The sequence below is a fragment of the Liolophura sinensis genome, chromosome 7, assembly GCF_032854445.1.
Source record: "Liolophura sinensis isolate JHLJ2023 chromosome 7, CUHK_Ljap_v2, whole genome shotgun sequence".
In the NCBI taxonomy this organism is placed as follows: Eukaryota; Metazoa; Mollusca; class Polyplacophora; order Chitonida; family Chitonidae; genus Liolophura; species Liolophura sinensis.
This window is the reverse complement of record NC_088301.1, coordinates 21,320,124-21,342,856: the sequence shown is the minus strand read 5'-3', so window position 1 is coordinate 21,342,856 and position 22,733 is coordinate 21,320,124. Positions and strand designations below refer to the sequence as shown.

Sequence of the window (22,733 nt, the reverse complement as noted above, 5' to 3'; positions counted from 1 at the left end):
TTTTTTTTTAAGTTTTGAACAGTTGTGTGATACAGTCACCAGTATGTGTGTGTGGGTGTGTTTACAAGTGACATTACGTTTTATCACTTTGTAAAGATCTTACATGTGACATGATCTTTTACCACTTCGTAAAGTTCTTACATGAGAAATTACATTTTACCACTGTGTAAAGTTCTTACATGTGACATAACGTTTTACCACTTTGTAATGTTCATTTTTGGGGGGTTTTTTCGTTGTTTTTGACCAGAGGAAAGTTTACCGAACTCAGCATTTTAGCAAGTTAACTTGCAAAAACCTATATTTTTGGGTGCAGAGCTTTAGATGTTGTTGTCAGGAGAGATTTAAAAAACAAAACACGTAAATAGATAAATAACTGTTGTAAGATGGTGGAGTTTTTCTGAACATTGTCCATTTAACAGAGGAAGAAACAGAAACAAGACGCATTGCTTTGGAATATAATTTCTGATATTATGATGACAAAATGAACCAAATTTGTGATGTGGTATAAACATTGCTGGCCTTGTGTCAGTGCCTCTAGGTATTGATTTCGGGTATGTGTGAAATCAATCCCCTGTATCATAAGACCAGCCCAGTGTCTAGAGAATAAGCAATAAAGACACTATACTCTGTACTTCTACGTATTGATTTATTTCTTTATTTGACTTGGGTTTTACACCCTACTCAAGAAAATTTCACTTATAGAACGGCGGCCCGCGTTTATTTATTTGATTTTAAAATGCCACACACAAAGATTTTTCACTTGTGCAGTGGCTGTTATCACATGGGTGGAGGAAAGGAAAGTGCCTTGAATATTTAACCACCAACCTTTGGCAATTTAATCATTAAATTTTCCATGTGTTGTGAAAGCTGCATGTTCTTATCAGTTGCAGTGAAATTGTTCAGTAGCATTTTGGATTCCAAAGAAGATTCCACTGTAGCTTGGTGGAGATGACCACTATGGAATATTTCATTTTTATGACAGCTGTCAGGTTTGGGGGTTGAAGAAACCATGCAGAGGACAGCATTGAACCTTGCCAGCCACCTGACAATCATTCTGATGAGCAAAACATAAAGCAAAGTGCATCTGGAATGATTCTCCTGATTCTCACTTCATATTATGTCATCTTTTTTATTTTGACAGTTTTTCCTACTTTGCAAGATTATGTTTGATGTTTTCGCCAGATCCCTTGATCAATTGACACATTTTTGTACAATTTTACATCTAACTTCCCTGTCTTCAACCTATCTGTAGTACATCGAAAAGCTAAAGAACAAATGACAGCATGGCAGGAACAATGCAGCAATCAGCATATCACCTATCAGATATTTTTGAGTCTTTGTTAACTCAGGAGTGCATATCTGATTGATTTATTTATTTATTTCACTGCTTTTTTACACCACATTTAAGACCATTTCAATTATATGACAAAATTATATATAGTTTTATGCATTATGGTGGGAGGAAAAGAAGTAAATGTATTTATGTAAAGTATTTATTTATTTTGATTGCTTTTTTACACAGTAAGAATATTTCAATTATACGACGACGGCCAGCATTATGGTTTGAGGAAACAAAGTAAATGGTTAAAAGATTAAAACTCAACACTGTCTTTCATGTTGTCATCATTCTTTATTGGAACAAACAAAGTGGACATCACAGTCTAAGTAACACTGGTAGATACAATTCGTGTGATGACAAGGTGGGCACCCCCCTATTGCCCCACCCAATCCTGCCCTGGGGTGAGGAAACTGTGAATCTTCTGCACTAGATACACCAAGGTGTTAATGGCCATCGATTGACACGGCTAGCAGTGCTCTGGCAGCTCCTAACTAATGTTTGTGTGTGTACCTGGAGCCTTCCAGAGAACTATATCCTTACTGGTCATATTAACTGACAATGCACAATACACAGGACAGCTCTATGTGCTCTATGCACTGTATATTGTGACCAGGATGGTGTAATTCTTCCTGACACTCATGAAATATTACGACAAAATGTGTTAACAGAAGGCTGTCGGTGGATTTAACTACATGTACATACTTGAAGGATTGGAGAGATGAACTGTAAAACGTACATTACTAGGAACTGTTTATGACGTGAAGTGACGGCCTCTATAGACATACATATACCCCATGGTCTGAAGAAACTACAGCTACCGCACGAGACTGTCATATTTTTGATTTAAACTTTCTTCTTTGTAATCTGTGCCAGAAGTTAACATACATAATCTCTGCATCAACCTCAGATCTTATCTGTGGATTTTCTACCAGGCCTGACGGAATGTATCATCTGTCCTGGTCACATTGTTAACATCTCACCCAAACAATGACTCTTCATTCGTTAGAGTACAACTACATGTATATACCTGGTTTGTTACCGGTGTCACATGTCAGAATACAACTATACCTGGCTTGTTACCTTTGTCACACGTCAGAATTCAAGTATACCTGGCTTGTTACCAGTGTCACATGTCAGAATGCAGCTATACCTGGTTTGTTACCTGTGCCACATATCAGAAAGCAACTATACCTAGTTTGTTACCTGTGCCACATATCAGAATGCAACCAAACCTGGTTTGTTACCTGTGTCATATTCCTGGGTCATTACCAGTGTCGCATGTCAGTATGCAGCTATACCTAGTTTGTTACCTGTGCCACATATGAGAATGCAACTATACCTGGCTTATTACCTGTGTCACTTGTCAAAATACAACTATACCTGGTTTGTTAACTGTATCACACATCTGAATCCAATATCTACTTGGCTTGTAACCCATATCTAGTATCTCTTTCTGCCTTATAGCCAGTTAACCACCCAACATTCTCTATCACGAACACATGGATATAATGTAACTGTAACCAAATAGAGACACATGTATAAATATGTTAATATACGCTAACACAAAACATATCTGTCCCTGAAAAACACAGATTCACTTGCAGAGTTAGGTCTAGCTCACAACCTGGTAGGATAACCTTACACATGCATGTCGCCTACATGGATGTGGAAATAATTAGGAGATAAAATACCTGCTTACACATACAAAATGGTAACACTATGAGCAAGAGGACAAAGTATGACATTTATTGCACTTCAAAAGTATTGGTTAAAGTGACAATTTACATGTAGATCTTTTCCAACACTATTTACATATCACATTTGAAATTGCTACCTGTACCAAATTGTGACCAGATTAAGTCATTAGTAAAATTCCTTCATCATCAAGGACGAATAGGAACTAAATGTTTTGAGTAGAATTAAGCTAGGCTTTCGGAATACAATGCAGAAAGAAAACAAAGCTGCTTGATCGTTATAAAGCCAAACTATTGGTTAACGGGAACTGAAATGATAAAGAATTTCTGATGAACATTTTTGCTATCAGAGGCTGCCAAAGGACATACGGGTACTTCAGTAATCACAGTTGTATGACTCTGTGTGTGTGTGTGTGTGTGTGGATGGGGGTGTCTGTGTGTGTGTGTGTGTGTGTGTGTGTGTGTGTGTGTGTGTGGATGGGGGTGTCTATGTGTGTGTGTGTGTGTGTGTGTGTGTGTGGATGGGGGTGTCTATGTGTGTGTGTGTGTGTGTGTGTGTGTGTGTGTGTGTGTGTGTGGATGGGAGTGTCTATGTGTGTGGATGGGGGTGTCTGTGTGTGTGTGTGTGTGTGTGTGTGGATGGGTGGGTGTTTGTGTGTGTGTGTGTGTGTGTGTGTGTGTGTGTGTGTGTGTGTGTGTGTGTGGATGGGTGTGTGTGTGTGTGTGTGTCTTTCTCTGTATTTTCAGATACTTCTTTATGACCATCCAGTCAACCATATGTACTGTTTTTCATGGTACAGTTTTAAATATACTGAATGGTTATCTGCACTGAATCCTTTAAAATTATTTAACTCACAAACAAGGGTTAACTAGACATCTGACAAAAGACAAATCATTCAGGGTTATCTAATTTATACTGTCAGAAATCTTAAAGATAGGTTATGGTACTTTCTATTTTTTTGAATTATATATATCAGCTTGAACAATATGCATATAAATTCATCACGCATTGTACCGTTGTCTTGAAGTATTAGCAAATGATATAATGTCTAAAAAGAGCAATTGTCTTCATCACGATCAGTTGGAGAAAAATGGAAAACCTCGCCAGATCTTCTGGTGAAACAGAACTTCCAATACAAAGAAAAAAACTTGCTTTAAATGCGCTTGTTAAGGAAGAAGTCATTACTTAAGTCTGAATGTAAACAAGATGGCTGCTATCATGGAGAAAGCAAGTCTGGTTTTTTGAAGGTTAAACATTTTTATACACAGGAAAAATATTCTTAAATAGAAAAAAAAATATATTCATATATATATATACATGTACACAATGTCTATGTAAATATTTACAACTGAAAGTTAAAAATTTGGTCCGTTAACTTTGAGTCACATTGAAAATATCATCACTTATCCATGAATTCGTTGAAAATAAATAACTTAAAAAGAAAAAAAATGTAAACACTGGATAATATTAAAATATATGTGTACATGATAAAAATAAAAGCTCACAAAGAGAATGTTAGGGGGTGGGGAAAAGAGAATGTTAGAGGGTGGGGAAAAGAGAATGTTAGGGGGTGGGGAAGAGAGAATTCAGCCAGATAAAATTGAGCAATTCTAAAATGCTGTCACCTAAAGACTACATGTGGCGTTCTGTAACCTACAAATCATTAGAACATTTAACTTCAATTAAGCATTATGGTGATTGCCTTCAATACATATCGTGTGTCTATTTCATGAATATTCTGAACTTTCATGTTTCTGATTATATACATATATACAACACTCTTTTTACGCATACCTGCAGGTTCTTTATCAAAGTGAGAGCGAGCGAGTACATACATGGCAGGAGCTTTGTCCTCACATCGCACAAGCTCCTGCTGTTTTGTTGTTGATATAAGCCTTCACATACTGATCAATGTATCAAAGACAGAAAGCCACTGGACACTGTAAACATTTACAATTTCTTTTGTCCAACTGTCCATTATAGGGAGGTACAATAATCCCCAGCTGTTCAATGGCAGCTTAGTTAGGAATAGAATGAAATTGATAGCAGGTAGAAACTTCGGTGTACATGTACCTAAGCCTGGAATGGGTAACTACCCTATTTCTTCTAAAAATTGGGACCCCTGGTCTACTCATTTCAGCCAATATATATGTAATTCTAACAGGAATATTGAGTTTCTCTTTTTTTTTAACATGGTTATACCATATAATGAACAACATACTCATCTCTTTACTTTTCCAAAACGCTGGTAAAGAATGTAACATTCTACTGTCAACACTACTGATATGTCCCAAATTTTAGAAGAATTAGGTGTGCATATATAGTACAGGTGGATTATCTGTGTCTACCCAAATCTTATCTCTACAGATACGTTTTATTTAAGAGTTAGTCAACTACCTGTCCTCATCATGTATTAAAAAAAAGAGTTAAAACCTCCTCAATCCTCCTTCCTTTTTCACGGTAATTATGATAGTTTATATGCCCTCCATTTGCCCTAGTACACACCTATGCTACAAGAAGCTATATCACCCTCTCAAATATACACACAAAATATAAAACATCTCTTCACTATTTACAGTCAGTCAATTCCCACATGAAAGCCATGTTTTAATTTCTAAAAGTGCAATTTCTGAAATCCTTTCTATCCGTGCAAGTATTTACACATTTATACATTTGTATTGGTTAAAGAGATAGAAGGAGTGCATGTCTGTTAACATGGGATTTTGGCAATCTTTTAATTATCAGAGACAACTGAGTCTCTCTGCTATATAGTAAGCTTAGGTCCCTCTGCTATGTGGTAAGCTTAGGTCCCTCTGCTATGTAGTCAGCTTAGGTCCCTCTGCTATCTGGAAAGCTTAGGTTTTGCAATCTGGTAAGCTTAGGTCCCTCTGCTACATGGTAAGCTTAGGTCCCTCTGCTACGCAGCAAGCTTAGGTCCCTGTGCTATGTAGTAAGCTTAGGTCCCTGTGCTATGTGGTAAGCTTAGGTCCGTCTGCTATCTGGAAAGCTTAGGTTTATGCAATCTGGTAAGCTTAGGTCACTCAGCTATCTGGTAAGCTTAGGTCCCTCAGCTATCTGGTAAGCGTAGGTCCCTCTGCCATGCGGTAAGCGTAAATCCCTCTGCTGTCTGGTAAGCTTAGGCCCTGTATCTGGTGTAAGCTTATGTCCCTTCTTATCTGGTGTAAGCTTATGTCCCTCCTTTTCTGGAGTAAGCTTAGGTCCCTCTGTTATCTGGTATAAGTTTAGGTCCCCCTGTTATCTGGAGTAAGCTAAAGTTCCTCTGTTATCGGGTGTAAGCTACGGTCCCCCTGTTATCTGGAGTAAGCTTAGGTCTCTCTGCCATGCGGTAAGCGTAAATCCCTCTGCTGTCTGGTAAGCTTAGGCCCTGTATCTGGTGTAAGCTTATGTCCCTTCTTATCTGGTGTAAGCTTATGTCCCTCCTTTTCTGGAGTAAGCTTAGGTCCCTCTGTTATCTGGAGTAAGCTTAGGTCCCTATGTTATCTGGTATAAGTTTAGGTCCCCCTGTTATCTGGAGTAAGCTAAAGTTCCTCTGTTATCGGGTGTAAGCTACGGTCCCCCTGTTATCTGGAGTAAGCTTAGGTCTCTCTGTTATCCGGTATAAGCTTAGGTCCCCCTGTTATCTGGAGTAAGCTTATGTCCCTCTGATATCTGGTGTACGCTAAGGTCCCACTGTTATCTGGAGTAAGCTTAGGTCCCTCTGTTATCTGGTGTAAGCTAATGTCCCCCTGTTATCTGGAGTAAGCTTAGGTCCCTCTGTCATCTGGTGTAAGCTTAGGTCCCCCTGTTATCTGGAGTAAGCTAAGGTCCCTCTGTTACCTGGAGTAAGCTTAGGCCCCTCTGTCATCTGGTATAAGCTAAGGTTCCTCTAGTTACTACATGTACCTGGTAAGCTTTAGGATCCTTTGCTGTCTGGTAAGCTAAGGAGGACTTGTCCACCAAATGAACTGTGAGTGGCAATGGAAGCTGATAACTGTGTTAAAATACCAGTACATCTGTATCGTCCCAAGAAAAAAATAGTAATACTATCTACCACTGACCCCTCAATATCTCACCCATCCATAGTTATATTAAAAGTGTCTAATATGTACAGAAATATTAATCAAATGTGTCCTAAAAAATTATGATTATTATGGTTGACCGAAGGAAAAAAAGACATACATAATAAAAAAAAACGAAGGAGGATAAGTTATGTACAGTAGGCCTATGTCCCTGTTTAAATGTAAATCAACGAAATGCTGCATATAGTTTGTGATCAGGTGAAGGACATTATTTACACCTTGTGACACCTGGCTTAATGAGATTTGAAAAAGGTGATCAATAACGTGGTTACAACATACAGGTATATCTTCATTTATAGCCAAGGCTAAGTCAAATTAATTTCCTGTGTTGTTTTTTTTTTTTTAAATTATGATTGCAACACAGGATTATGCTATGCTTGTATATACATACATGTACACCATTGTCAACAAGAAAAAAAAAGGTTAAAAGTTTAATTTCTCCGTCTTTTGGGATGACTAGACATTCTTGGTAACTTCATGTACACACAACGACATTGCCAATACACACATCTTCATACATATCATTTGGATAAAACTCCATTTAATGCAGTGAATTGTATAGTGGTGTATCCAGGCTTATAGTGGTTGGAAACACAAGTTTGTTATACACCTCTATAGTATTATGCCAGTTTTCAACCAGGTGGCTCTATTAAAGCTTGTGAGCTGGTAGTAGTGGCTTTTCTGCCTGTCCCTCTGTCTATAAATACAGCTGTACAGGGTGTGTGTGAGACTGATCAAAGCCTGGTGGGTGTAAACTGTCAGGCAGGGGCCTAGGGAGGTGTGACTGAGGGGTTTGATGATAACACAGACTAGCCCAATTAAGCCTGACCAGATGCTGAGTTACTGAGGATTTAGCTTTGCCTCTGTTGTCCACATGTTGTCTTTCAGTAGAAGCCTGACTGGGAAAGTTTACTGTTATTTTTCTATGAGACTGGGGCTCCTGTGTCAGTCTTTGCAGGACCCCATGGGATCTTAGCCTTCAGTATGCCCCCATACAAGTATCCCTGGGGACAGGACTGGTTCCCCTCCCTCTCTCACATCTATCACTAAGGTTCTTGGACAAATCATACCAAATTGTCTGTGTGTGGGACTCTCTTCATAGATTCTCTTGCTTACGCCCCAAACATCTTCTTGACAGTGTAGCCCGGCATTGCGTAGAAGAAGAGAGCAATTAATGCCACCAACAGGGCAAACAACAAGATCTTCAGAAGCATCCATTTATAGTTGTGCCAGAATATGTATCGCAGTGACTTCAGAGGGCTCAAAAACCAAATAAAAGACGTGTCGGGCCGGCTGTAACAAAAGACATATAAAACAAGTTTAGCTTTTCCTACAGTGCAAGACAACATCCTTACATGTGGAACTCCCACATCTCTAAACACTAAGTGTTTTTTCCTAACAACTACTGACTGTATTAACATAGCAACAAGGCAGCACAAAACTGTTTGCCAGCTGTAAAGAAATTTATATTTTTGCGAGGAAAACTTTCCATTCTTCACTTATTTCAAAGGATGCAGACTTATGATTTACTTGTAAAACTTGTTCACAGGATATTGACATTTTTTCAAGATTTTCAGGGTTGTTATTAAATGAACACCTATTTATAGGATATTTCCTTGTTGTCAGGGCTTGTTCACAGTGTCTTATTTGTAGTACATCTTCACCTTATCCTAACTTTTTTAGAGGACTGGTTCACAGTATCCAGAAGTACGAGTTCACTGTATTCTGACTTATTTATAAGTCAGGATACTGTAAACAAGTTCTCTAAATAAGTCCGGATACTGTGAACAAGTCCTCTAAATAAGTCAGGATACTGTGAACAAGTCACATAAATAAATCAGGACTCGTTCACAGTGTCCTGACTTATTTATAGGACTTGATCAGAGCATCTTTACAGGACTTGCTAACCGTATCCGGACTTGTTTATAGGAGCTGTTCACTGTGTCCGGACGTATTTATAGAAGTTGTTCACAGTGTCCAGGCTTATTTATAGGATTTGATCAGAGTATCTTGACTTCTTGACAGAACTTGTTAACCGTATCTGGACTTATTTAGAGGACTTATTTACAGTGTCCTGACTTATTTATATGACTTGTTTACAGTATCCTGACTTATTTAGAGGACTTGTTTACAGTATCCTGACTTATTAAGGAGACTTGTTTACAGTATCCTGGCTTATTTACTGGACTTGTTCACAGGATACAAACTTATAGTGCATATTTATTTGCACTATGTGAATGAGGAAAAGTACTTGGCAACCTTCCTCACCCATAACCACGACAAAACCAGCATGAGCTCTGTCAAACATGAAACCTCATAGTCAATTATTATTTGATAACATTATTTTTCAGGCTTATAGGTGGAAGAAACTACAAACCTTTGCCAGGAGCCAGACAAATCTCCTGATTTAAAGCCACATTCAAAACAGCTAGAGCTAAATTCAGACTCGTGACTTCACTGGTCAATGGGGCAGACAGATACAAGGAGCAAATGCTTTAACCATCTTAGTTAGTGGGACCCCCTCAAATGTCAAACATCCTCTATTCAAAGACAATTACAGACCGTTTGAAAGGCAAGGCCTTTTGTAATACATGTAAATCATAACATAAATTAACGAATCTTCTTAAATGCAATACAAGATCATATAAGACATGTCAAAAGGTAATTGTAACTTGGGCAGTTGGCTATCTTACTTTGGTTTCTCCAGAGGTTCTGGTTCATTCCTGCCCAGGCCTGCTGGGTGCTTCTCTGCTTCCTCAGAGGTCATCAGGTGTAACTCTGCCTCCACCTTACCCTGCAGGCAGCACAACAACGAGGACAGGAGGGGTAAGTATATGAATGTATATATACATACATATATACCTACATACACCAGGCATCTAAGGCTACTACATGTAGTCTCTCATCAAATCAAAGCTAGTGGCATACATGTATCAGAAATTGTCCTAAGGAACCAGGCTTCCGGATCACAAAGCAATCCTGAACTTCAGCCAAAGTTTCAAATGACTTTTTAAATTGTTATTTGTTACGAAACAAGGTCAAAATATTCCTTGACAGCATAAATTCTGGTTAAGTTAATGGACAACAAATTTCAGCTAAAATAACGGAAAGGATCATACCAAATTTAACGATTAAAATTTTGACTTAAGGCTAAGACCGCTTTGTGATCCCGGGGCCTAAATATATTTTATTTATTTATCTGATTGGTGTTTTACGCTGTACTCAAGTATATTTCACTTATACGATGGCGGCCAGCATTATGGTTGGAGGAAATGGAAAAAACTAAGAATATAAATGTACACCTGTAGATATATGGTTATTTATTTGAAAATCATGTTTAAGAAAATAAATAAAGCTTATCACATCCACTTTATTATGATTTCAGGTTCACAGAAACTAAAGCATCCTGGATATCCACTGCTCTCCATTTATTTATTTGATTGAAATTACACTATTATTGAGAATATTCTGTACAATGGTTGCCAGCAATATGGTAGGAGGAAACTGGGCTATCCTGGGTAAACCCACAACCATCTGCAGGTTGCTGGCAGATACGACCTGAGAGGAAGCCAGCATAAGCTGGACTTGAACCGATTGCACTTTATCAGGTGTGTACATGTACCAGCACACCTGTCAAGTACACCTTCAGATTTAAAAACCACAGATGTTAAAAGGCTTGATGTCAATGGGCTTGTAATTTGACTGACACAAGCAGCCTTGTCAATGTATATGCAAATAATGCAGGTATGATTTATCCATCATTGCAGCAGACTCTGGTGCGTATCTTTAACACTAACAGTTTCACTTGCATGACACAGCTAATGTGCATCTGAGAAGAAGTTTCACTTTCGGCGACGGGTACGGTGCACATATTAATAAGTTACATTTTTGAAGACAGCAGTGGCGCCTATCTACTGCAAGTGTGCACATGTGTTCTGCACGTCACTCAGGTAATGGGGCCAGCTGAAATCAACATCTAATAACCAGAGTCTCATCCGCAGCAATCTATGCTCTCAGACATTTGATGGATGAAGAGAGAAAAAAACTGATCAGATTTCCAATTTGTTCATTTGTGATAAAAGGCCAAGCCTGCGGATAATTGAAGGACAACCTTGCAAAGACTTTTTTCTTCTCTCTCTCTTTTGTTTTTTTTTTTTTTCAGCTGAAGGTTTGGGAGAGTTAAGTGAAAAGTGAGCACTGCCGTGTTGCTGGGAATCCCCCAGTGATTAAACTCAAGTTCTCTACACTGGTAACTTGATCATACCGACTATATAATGGGGCAGTCACGGCCAATTTTAATCCACCTCCACACCTGAACATTTACAGCAACTGTCGACAAATTCGCCTAGATTTGTATTAACGAACGTGTTTTAAGAAGAAGCAATCATTTCTGTTTCAGTTGTAAACATCGGATTAACTCAAGAGAAAATGAGTTCTTTTGTCCAGTTATTCAGAGTATGTTGAGACTTATCAACAGCTTCAGACTTGAGGGAATGTGTTCTGTCATACATTAAAAGCTTCCAGAATTCACTCAGAAATGGAGTCCAATACAGTAAAGCTCTGGGGTTCAAATGACTTTCGAATACAGAGAGCCTAATTAACATATACACTTATTTGACTGTCAGATGTTCAATGATTGCATACTCAGCCATTTTTCACTTCTACGAAGGAAGTCACAGGTGAGGGAAATCATGACCCACTTTCACAAAACTTCGTAAATGTGTTTCTCATAAATGCCGTCACCTTATGGCACTGTGACCTAGACAACCTAAATGACAATGGAGAAGTCTTGTAAAAATGATCCAGAGTGCCTGGAATAAAACCACAGGTATTTGGCGAGTTACTGATAACTCTGCCAGCTAAGTGACAAACATTGAAAATTGCACTTCATCGCTTCTACATGTGTCATACCGTCAGCTCAAATTCATCACTGTTGTCCGACTTGACTGCGAACGGCCACCAGCCCTTGACTCTGTTCTGCTTAAAGAGGTTCATCTGCGGCACCGTCCCGTCCGTCTTCAGCATGTCCAGGTTACACTGTTTGGCTGACTTGGCCCCCCTCGGGAATCGTGTCAAATCCAGAGTCAGTGAGCCTGCAAGGCAAATTTACGATACACAAACATAATCAAAAAATGCCATGAAATCAATTTGAGAGAAGCAATGGCTAAATCTGAGACCGCCAATGCCCTGAAGGGGACTGTAAATCTCAGGTTAATAATTAGTGCGAGAGCATCTGTACCGACTGCCAGTAGGGTTATGTCAGATAGACACACAACTCCGCACCAGTTTTAATAATATCACTATTCTGCCCAGTCCAGGTTAATATCTTCAGCTCTGGCAGCTGCAGTTTATAGCCCTCCAATATGATATTCTGTCACCTTCCTAACAGTCAGCCTCATTTGCAATATTGCATTCTGATACATCATTTTTATAATCATAACCACTTTAATTTGTAGGAATAAATAGAATATAATTTGCACTTCTTTTTTTTGGAGTTGGGGAGAGAACACTGAAAACAATTATTCTTAGGCTTAAATAAATGATCACAAATTAATAATTTGTGGATTATTTCCAACAAAAGCAAACATGTGCAAGTACAAAACTTAAAGGGTTTGCTTTGTTAATTCTTTACATATAAATCAGAGCCCAATCTTTTGTAGAACGGTAGTATTTTTAAGTGAAATATAGACTCCACGAATCAGTACAGTTAATTATTGAACATCAATCTTAAATATGAATCACAAATTGATTTTCTTCAAATTTGTGCATATTTATTTATTTATCTATTTATGTGATTGGTGATTTATGCCAAATCATCAACTTTCATAAATAACGTAAATGAATTAGACATGGATTTTTTTAGGTGTAGCCTAGCCTAGCCTCAAAGTAGATTGTTTTCACCTCATTTGTTATCATCCCACAGTACATGTTACATTGCAAACTAATTCTATTTCTGAAACCATGTTTTAAAGGTCTGCAGAATCGATGTTAATAGGCTGGTTGATAATTGTGCCCTACCCAAAACTGTTGTAAACGGTAACAGATTGTGGTTATGTCATCTTCCAAACAGAACAAGAAACACCTGCATTTGGATCCTAACAAGTATCATAAGGAAAATACATGACATTATTTATCAGACAATATTTATTTCCTCTGTAGGCTGTGTTAGTCAATGTCACTAAGAACAATTAACAGGGATATTAAGTGTGTTCCCTTTGTTCTCTGTGTTTGGGTACCATGAAGGCATACAAGCTGTGGGTTGCGTTTGTCATTGTCACTAAGAACAATTGACATGGATATTAAGTGTGTCCCTTTTGTTCTCTGTGTTTGGGTACCAATGATGGACTGAGTTAGACCACATTAATAATAGACTGAGAAAATGACATGCTCCAGACAGTACAGGGCTGCTGTCCACACACTTGCCTGTCCCACTGATGGACATCATTCCCCAGAGTGTGTCTACAAGGCCTGCAGTCTGTCAGATAGTCTCTCTCTTAAACAGCTGAAGAAACGGTTACCCTCCCCTGACAACTGTTCTCTACTTGATCTTCAATGACCTCTACCCATCCATCTCCCATCTTAATACCCTAGTCTCCCTCTAACTGGCTACTGTCTGAGCCAGTCCTGAGCTAGAATAGAGCAGAGCTAGGGTAAAGCAGAGCTAGGCTGATATCTGTTGCAAGTCACTCAGCAGACCAAACAGTCTTGGCACAAAATTTAAGAGAGGTCAAACAAAATAATTGCAAGCAAATGTTATCTTAACAGATGACAAGTTTTCTGAAGCATGACTATATCCATAGTGAAAACTAACACCTCAGATAAATTAAGGTAATGGATGGTAAGTAGCATTTCTTCCTTAAACAAAAGAAGGAAAAAAAAAAAACAGAAAAAGGAAAGAAAACAATTACAAGTATGAGGGATTCAAAGATTAATGTTGCAGAACTGATGTGTTATTATCTGTACACACTCTTAAGAAGACTTGAGAAATGTGAAATAATTGATCCGAATTCCATACTACATGAATCATGCTCCTGTGTGAAGATGACGGTAATTCACCTGAAGCTTAGCAATTTTCACGTGACATGTGTTGCTTGATTCCGACTGATTCAATCAACTTGATTTTTTGTGATGCTTGATTTATTCCTTATTAGAAAAAACTAGAGTGTTGGCATAAGTAGTGTCTTTATGCCTTTGTGAAAATACAGTTTTACATACCAAACTTTCTGTGAAATACAGTAACTATGCATTCAGTTTGCTAAGCGACAATCAAGTTTACCTTTCATCATGAAAGGGATCTATACAAAGGTAAATGAATGAGTGACATTTGGGAAGATATGAAATGTACGGAACAGCAGCATAACTTTCACACGGCTCTCCTGGAAACTTGATCTATAAAAAGAGAATTTACTCCAGGAGAGGCTTATGAATGTTAACATAAAGAAGCAAGTGGCATTTACCAACAATATGAGGTGTATAGAAATGTGGCCGAAAACCTGCAGTCTGAGGAATATGGACATGGAGTAAAAAACAGAAACATATAAACAACACGCACACTTGACACTCAGTCAACAAACAAATATTATTTCTGCAAAGATTGTACATTTATCAGCTTGACTTGAAACATAATGTAATTAATAACTTGCAAGCAGATGAAAGCGATATGCATTATTAGCCAACTGGCTATGTATCATCTATGTAAATCTTGCTGGCAAAGAGACCATTTCCTTAAGTTTTAAGGTTATTTTAAAGTTACATATACATGACAAAAAGGATTATGAATATATAGGTTTTTCAATCTGAAGTTGTCCAAGTTCATCTAGAATTAACATAGAATTGGTAGCAAGGCTTCCAAAGAGGTCGCCTGTATAAGACACATGATTGCAAAGCTCAATGCATAAAGAACTGAAATTGTGAATTGGGTAATTTACAGTAATCAAAATGCTCACTTAGCGTCAGCGATGGAACATCCCCCTTGTGTCATTGTGCTTTATATGCATGCAAAACTTCAGATCAATACATACAATACTTTTTAAGATACCAACCCTAACTTTCTGTTTAATACTGATTCATATACACCGTACACTAAGTGAGAAATTCAGTAATTTACAGCGCTTAATATGTGCACACTGAATCAAGAATCAATCATCCCTCCCTGACTCCCTCCCTCCCTACCAGACCCCTCCACCCCCCATCCCACTGGTGCTATTCTGCTCTACATGTGCGCAAACTCTGAGGTCAATACCCACAGTACTTTTGATAAACCATCCCTAACACTTCGTTTAACACTGATTCTAATAAACAATACACTAAGTCAGGAATTCAGCAATTTACGGTACTAAATATGCACACATCCAATCAATCATGAAATACTTCGATTGTGCTATTGTGCTCAACATGTGTGCAAACCCTGAGCTTAATACCCACAGTTCTTTTTAAGATACCACCCTTAACATTGCTTTCTCTACTCCTACACACCAACGCCGAAGCTCAGGGTACGACATAAGCTACGCCTGCACTTTACACAGACGAGCTAAAAACTCGTTTTCCAATGGCCAACTGCAGGGAGACAATGGAAACTTGTGCCCACAGCATGGCATCCATGTCAACATGTAGTGAAAACCTGTCACCACTGCCAATGTATGTGCCTCAGATTGATTTTTTTTTTTTTTTTTTTTTTTTTTTGATTGGTGTTTTACGCCGTACTCAAGAATCTTTCACTTATACGACGGCGGCCAGCATTATGGTGGGTGGAAACCGGGCACAGCCCGGGGGAAACCCACGACCACCCGCAGGTTGCTGGCAGACCTTCGCCTCAGATTGACTTTACGTACATGTAAGGGGTGAAGAATACAATTCACGTTCTGTAAAATCCCTACAAGACGCGAAACTGATTCAAAATGTTCTCCATGACAAAGTTACCCACTTTACCCGATTCCGAGACTTCTGGTGAATGAGCTTAGAAAGGTGTTTTGGAGTTTGTTTGAAAGATATGACATCTCCTAATGGAAAATGTAAGTTCTGCAATAAAAATAATTTTTTTATGAAATTTATTTGCCTGTAAATATGCACTTTTTTGAAGCCAAATTTTATGTCCATTACTCTCAGAATTTCCTCCTAAAGATGCGGAAACAAAGAGGCAGGACAAAATGAGAGGATCGTGATTAATTAAGAAGGGTGGCAAAGTGAGTGGGGAGAGATAAATTCCAGGGGACTTGAGGACATGGGTGTGGAGATGGAGGTTGACTGAGGTGAGACTCCATTTTAACCCTCACCTCAACGTCTCTGCCCCTTTTCACTGCCTGAGGTACATCAATACATGTGAGCAGTACAAATCCATCGTAATAAAACAGCCATTATCGCCAAGCCTAACATGCTAATGCGTTTTGGAGCCCATTAAACCCATGTGATACCTCCCGCTTCCTCATTAGTCTGTCATTACTGCTATATTATCTGAGTTATCATCTGTATAGGCTGACTGACCGGGCAAAATCACCACAGTCCTGCAGCCAGCCAATGACACCCACTTGCCTCACAGCAGCCATTTGCTTCATTTAATCTCCAAAAGTGCTTTGCAAATTTGACAGAGTTTTCAATTCCAGATCAAATTCGGGCTTATATTTTAATGTTAATAATATTTTTTGTCACCAGACAATCTAATTGGTCCGTTAAGTTTTGCCTTCTATAGCAACCCGTAATAAATCAGCAGGCTTGGTGTTCCAGTCAGATAACTAGGCATACATCAGACTGGCTACTTAATTGACAAAGATAAATCAAACTACAATCTGGGGTTTTAACAGCACACAAATCCAATACTGACAATGTCTACAGTTGGCTGATTCGCAGCAGTTTGTTTAATTCTGACAGCCCAGCATGCAAGAATTTAGTCTGACATATTACTTCATTATTAATAGACAACATATAAAAAGGAGAATTTTGTATCAATATCAGACTTTATTACAGGGACAATGAAACTGGAATACCTGCGAATCACCTTGAAAAATAATGACTAGCTTATAGAGCCAATATTTCGACCTCTATCACCAGAGGTCCAAATTATCAGGTGTCCAGAATTTCAACTAAGACTAGAAGCAGGTGTTTATCAAGTGACATTGCTGTTGGTACAGGCAACGCAACCAGGTGTCCAGATGTCCAGAATTACAGCTGAAAATTATCAGGTGTCCAGATTTGCAGTTGTAAATTATCAGGTGTCCAGATTTACAGCTAACATTTGAAGCAGGTGTTTCTCAGGGGACACTACCACTAGTACAGGTAATGTTGTCTGGTGTCCACATGTCCAGGTTTACAGTTGTAAATTATCAGGTGTCCATATTTCCAGCTAAGGATAGAACTAGGTGTTTATCAGGTAACACTACCACTGGTGAAGATGGTGCTATCAGGTGACACTGTATATGAATATGAATAAAATACAACACTGCTTTCTGCAGAGAACATCTTTTACTGTAGCTGTATTTTGATGTATACCACTATTAAAGACGGTCTTTCATGATTCAAATACTCTGACTTAAAGGCATGATCGCTATGAGCGAAATAGCTTCCAGTACAGATGGTTTAACATGGTCCCAATATTTTGAGGTACAAGAATGACTGCTACAAGACACAGATTTTAGAAATGTATGACTGCTATAAGGAAAACAATGCTTCTTATAAAGAGTTTTTTTGAGGTACTGTTTTTTTGAGGTGCTGTTTTTTTGAGGTGCCAGTATTTTGAGGTACAGTTATTACTGCTGTAAGATGACGCTACTTCCAGCGAAAACAGAAGATTCTTCCGCACATTTTACAGGTGAACATAATATATTATATTCAGGAGGAATGTGGATACAACTCTTATCAATGCACTTCTTTCAATCCTGCTGTTGTACCAAATGTGTGTGGAAAAATATGGTGCATACTTGTACCCCCCCGCCCCCCACCCACCCTCTGCCCCCGAAAAAATAAGTTTGTGAAAGGCCTAGCCAGAGACATCTTCCTTGTTAACTCGTGAGAATGATGCGGGTTCTACCCCACCCTTTTACTTATGTTCGTTCTGATTGTATATGTCTGCATTCCTTTCCCCAAGAAACTATTGATTAATGGACAATGTTTTTTATCTCTGGAGATTCCATCTGTTAAAAGGAATGGCCCAATAGCACAGTTGGTAGAGCATCCGCTTCGGGAGCGGTAGATCCAGGGTCAATACTGAGTCACGTCACACGTATGACTTTATAACAGGAAGTTGTAGCTTCCTCGCTTGGGGTTCAGTATTAAGGGGATGATAGTGCAATGAATGGTTGACCCATATGAGTATAATGGCTTAAGCAGAGTGGCATACTTGTCTTCGTTAAGTCATCTCAGTGAAGCATCACTAGATAAAAGAGAAATCCGTAATGCAACAAGAGGGGAACATTACACATACATGCACTCTGAAGACTCCTTTTTCGTCATATGACTGAAAAATTGTTAAGTATGACGTTAAACCCCAAGCACTCACTCACTCCATCTGTTAAATCTCACATTCCTGGCCAATTTGAAGAATACTACATTGAAACATCACGTAATAGGTTATACTAATGGTTGGGTAGATTTGTCTCCTTAGATTTCTTTATTTATTTAACTGTTACCGAACGACAAACTCAACTCATAGGTGGAAGAAACCACGAGTACCTGGGGTAAACCACCAACCGTTGTCAAGTTTCTGATGAACATTACCATGCGTAACACAGAGATGTATGTATGTATGTATGTATGTATGTATGTATGTACACCATGTCGAGGAAGACAATGAACATCTGAATTGCTGAACTGGTCCCACAAGCATCATTGCCTGCTCAAGATATTGTCATCAAGTCCCTACGAACATTATGGAAACACTCACCTAAGAAGTCATCTGCGGAGAAGCTGTCTGCGTCCCACACCTGAAGGTTAAGACGTGGCGGGATCTTGGTCTCCGTCTCGTCCCACGACAGGATTGTCTCTTTGCGGGATATAACGATCTTCTCCTCAGCCACCAGGTAATCAAACGGGTAAATGAACCGCCAGTTAAAGTTCCCTTCACCTGTCAATGACCTGTCAACACAAACCACTCTGGTACAAATCTTATAGTTAGATTTAAACCTGGCCTAACTTTTAATACACTTCTAAACAACTGGCCCTCTATTTATATTCTTAAACTTTTAATGCTACAGAAAGGAATTTTTCTCCATGATAAATGAAAAGAAACAAGAGGCAACTTTCACAAGTCATCTTCGTAAATCGTATTCATTGTAACATTTTTACATAAAAGATGATGTCATTTCCCAGAAAAATTACAAAAAAGTTTACTTACACACGTTATTGAAAGTAGGACCAGAGCACCAGGGGTAAATTTTAGCAGGACTTACTGATGAACTGACTTGAATGCAATACTATTAAAAGACCAGATGCCTTCAACCCCTCACTGCTACTAAGGACGCAAACAAAACTTTTCTGCCCATGGCCAGGATTGACGCCCCCCCCCCCCCCCCCCCCCGAGTTTAATCTGAGCATCATTTTAGGTGGTTACAGGTTTTAATGTTTAGATTCCAAAAGTAACTTCTGAAATCATATTTCAAATTTGAGTCAGAAACGGCTTTGTGGAATCAGCCCTATGGCGTTAAGGAACATTTATTTATTCATTTTATTTTTTTTTATTCTTAGTGTTAAACAATCAAGGAATAAAGGAACATAAAGGAATACGACCGAGTTTGAAGCAAAGGTCAAGGACATAATGTCACAGATACAAATGCTTAACCAAACATTTTTCTGCTTTGTGAACTTAATTCAAAACTAAGTCACAGATCTTCACTTGTGAAATAATGAATACACGTTCGTGTTGATGTCCTCCTTAACTGCAAATTACGGCTTCCACGAACAGGAAACTAGAATTTTCAGCTTTTCTGGGAACTACATTTTTTTGTGGTAAATAATTGGTAGGGTGATGAAAACTAATGCTTTTCCTCTGGTCTGTGATTGGCAGGTGCCTCACTTGAGACTGGTTAATGGGGGACTTATCAGCACGAAACAGCTCAGACATAAAAAAGCCAAGGGTGGAGTTATGGTATAAATATCCTGGGCAAGTCCAGCCTCCTGCACTTCTCCAGCAGAGTGCCTGGGGCACAAGCCAAACACAAGCTCACTAGGTGCACAACTGCCTCCAGGAGCACTGCCTTTGATCTTGCAAGCTCGAAACATACGCTTTGATCCTTAAGGTTATATAGGGACATTTTTTGATAACAGTGCAGGCCAAAAAGGACAACAGTTCAGATCCTGTTTGTTTCTTGAAACAATCCATATTCTGTAATGGTTTCTCTCCTTCACTGACCTTTCTCATACGTTAAACCATTGACGCCATAAGCCAAAATTCTTCTGCGGTTTGCAGCAATTCTGACAATGATGATCTATCACGATTTTAGCATTTTCCATCATAGATCTTATTTCAACAGCAAAATTCCCCTTCAGGGCAATTTTTAACATGTGTCATTATTGTGACACAGAGCTTACACTTATAAAAATGTCAGTTGTGTTTTAATTCTTTGAAATCAAACCCCATCCATGGCACAGGGTAAGGGACCTTGAAGTGGGTGTTATTAAGGAGAAGAGCTTAAGGGCTTTACAGCTCGATGGAATGACCTCGGCAAACATTGGGCTGAGGACAATAAGGGCGGCGATTCCCAGGAACTGCACAGAAATACCTTCAGGACAGCCGGAAGACTTCAAAATGGCAAAATAACATGTATCAGTAACTACATGTATAAACTAACACAGACTCTGCCAAATAGTCGATGTAACATCCTTACAAGAACTAAGGGAGGATCCCTGCTGAGGAGGTGTCTCTGCTTTACAGCGTGATATTAAACTGGTTACCATGGCAGAACAACAAGACAATAATCTGAATCTGAATTATGTAATTCTCTAGTTTTGGATGTCATTAAAATTAAATGTTAAATTGTTAAAATTAAATTAAAATCAATAAAAGGAATTTCAAGGATTCAAATACACTTGTAAGAGAAAAAGAAAGAAAGGTTTGTTTTCTTCGTTAAGAACATGTGCTATCAAAAAGAAAAAAAAAATGTTATAAAAACTAACCAGAAATGACCACTACACAAGTCAAGACTGCAGATGAATTCCTTAAAGTTTTAATGTGGTTCTGATAGAAACATTAATCTATCTAATTTTCTCGTAGTTTTACATTGCACTCAAGAATATTTCACTTATATGATAGCAGCCAGCATTATGGTGGGTGAAAATCATCGACTATTGGCAGACTGCTGGCAGACCTGCATATGAATGACGGAGAGAGGAAGTTAGCATGAGCTGGATGTTCAGCATTCACATAGCTAAGAGGCTCCTAGGTCAGTGTTTTGCTCTGGCACATTTACCACTAGGCTAAAGAGGGCTCTCTACAAGAAACATATCCATCTGATGAATGTGACAGATGTAGTATGATGTAGTTGCCCAGTGACATCACCAGCATGTGTTAAGCTCTCACAATGGGTGTCACTTTATGGTTACCATGGTTACTTGCAATATAGCCCCATAGGGTGACATACCCTTACAACAAACACCTGCTTGGCACCACTACAAGCCCTACAAACAACATAGCTGGTTTTTATCTCCCAACACTGAGGAGTGAGCTGACAATTTCCCAATAACAACAAACGGCTCAGGACTGAGTTTCACATGAACACAGAGCGGATGTTTTGATAGAACACTATCTCATCACCTGAGCAGATAATGCAAATCACATTGGCTTCACATACCGGTGTAAACTGCACTAGCCATCACATTTGTGTGGGATTTCATTACATCCATTTTCATGATGTTTCATGGAGTTTAAATGTTTCTTGGGGGAATTGTCTTCCATGACGCATTCATTTAAATGTGTACAGTTTGGAATTCTTTTATGACTTTAACAATTGTTTGGCTCAAAGGTTATGTATGCTTGGAGAGATTGAGTCAGTGCTTGGGGTGTAACTTTGTACTGAACAATTTTTTAGTGCAACTTAGAGTGCATGTAATGTGTCTTCTTCTTTGCAGGATGGACTTACACTGCTCTTTCATCTAGTGCTGCTTCACTGAGACGCCTTACCGAAGGCAAGTAAGCTGCCCCACCCGAGCCATTATACTTATACGGGTCAATCAGTCATTGCATTATCCCCTTTTTTAATGCTGAATGCCGAGCAAGGACATTACAAATTCCTCTTTTAAGGTTTATGGTGTGATATGACCCAGGAATGACCCTAGATCTACTCCCCCCCCCCATGAGACTTGATGCCAAATATTAATGTTTATTCCACAATATTAAAGAGAAGGGCTGCAAAAAATTAAGTCAGGATCCGTAGAGAGGACAATGAAAACCACATTTAAATATAGGTTATTTTAATATTTTCTGTTTTTTTTTTTTTTTGTTTTTTTTTCACTCAACTGAAATAAGTAAAATACTCGAATTGTAAGGCAGGCTTCCTGGACTACAACACCATTGGCATGGTACTCTAATGTCATATCACCTGTTTTCTTCATACTCATGTGCAGGCCAATTTTTTCAGAACAGTACTTAACTAATCTTAAATTACTTGTGGGTAATAAGAGCTGATATTAAAATAAAT

The 22,733-nt window shown here is 38.7% G+C and overlaps 1 protein-coding gene across 1 annotated transcript in view; it reads right to left on the bottom strand.

Moving 5' to 3' along the window:
- Positions 1-6,671: 6,671 nt before the first annotated feature.
- LOC135469799 (otoferlin-like) overlaps positions 6,672-22,733 on the bottom strand; it is a 78,548-nt gene continuing 62,486 nt past the window's right edge. Inside the window, exons 31-34 of the mRNA XM_064748402.1 lie at positions 18,986-19,176; positions 12,025-12,206; positions 9,807-9,907; positions 6,672-8,406 (exon numbers count right to left, since the gene is read on the bottom strand). Of these exons, the coding sequence (XP_064604472.1) occupies positions 8,226-8,406; positions 9,807-9,907; positions 12,025-12,206; positions 18,986-19,176 (655 nt within the window). The 3' untranslated portion in view covers positions 6,672-8,225. The remainder of the gene's footprint in view (positions 8,407-9,806; positions 9,908-12,024; positions 12,207-18,985; positions 19,177-22,733) is intronic.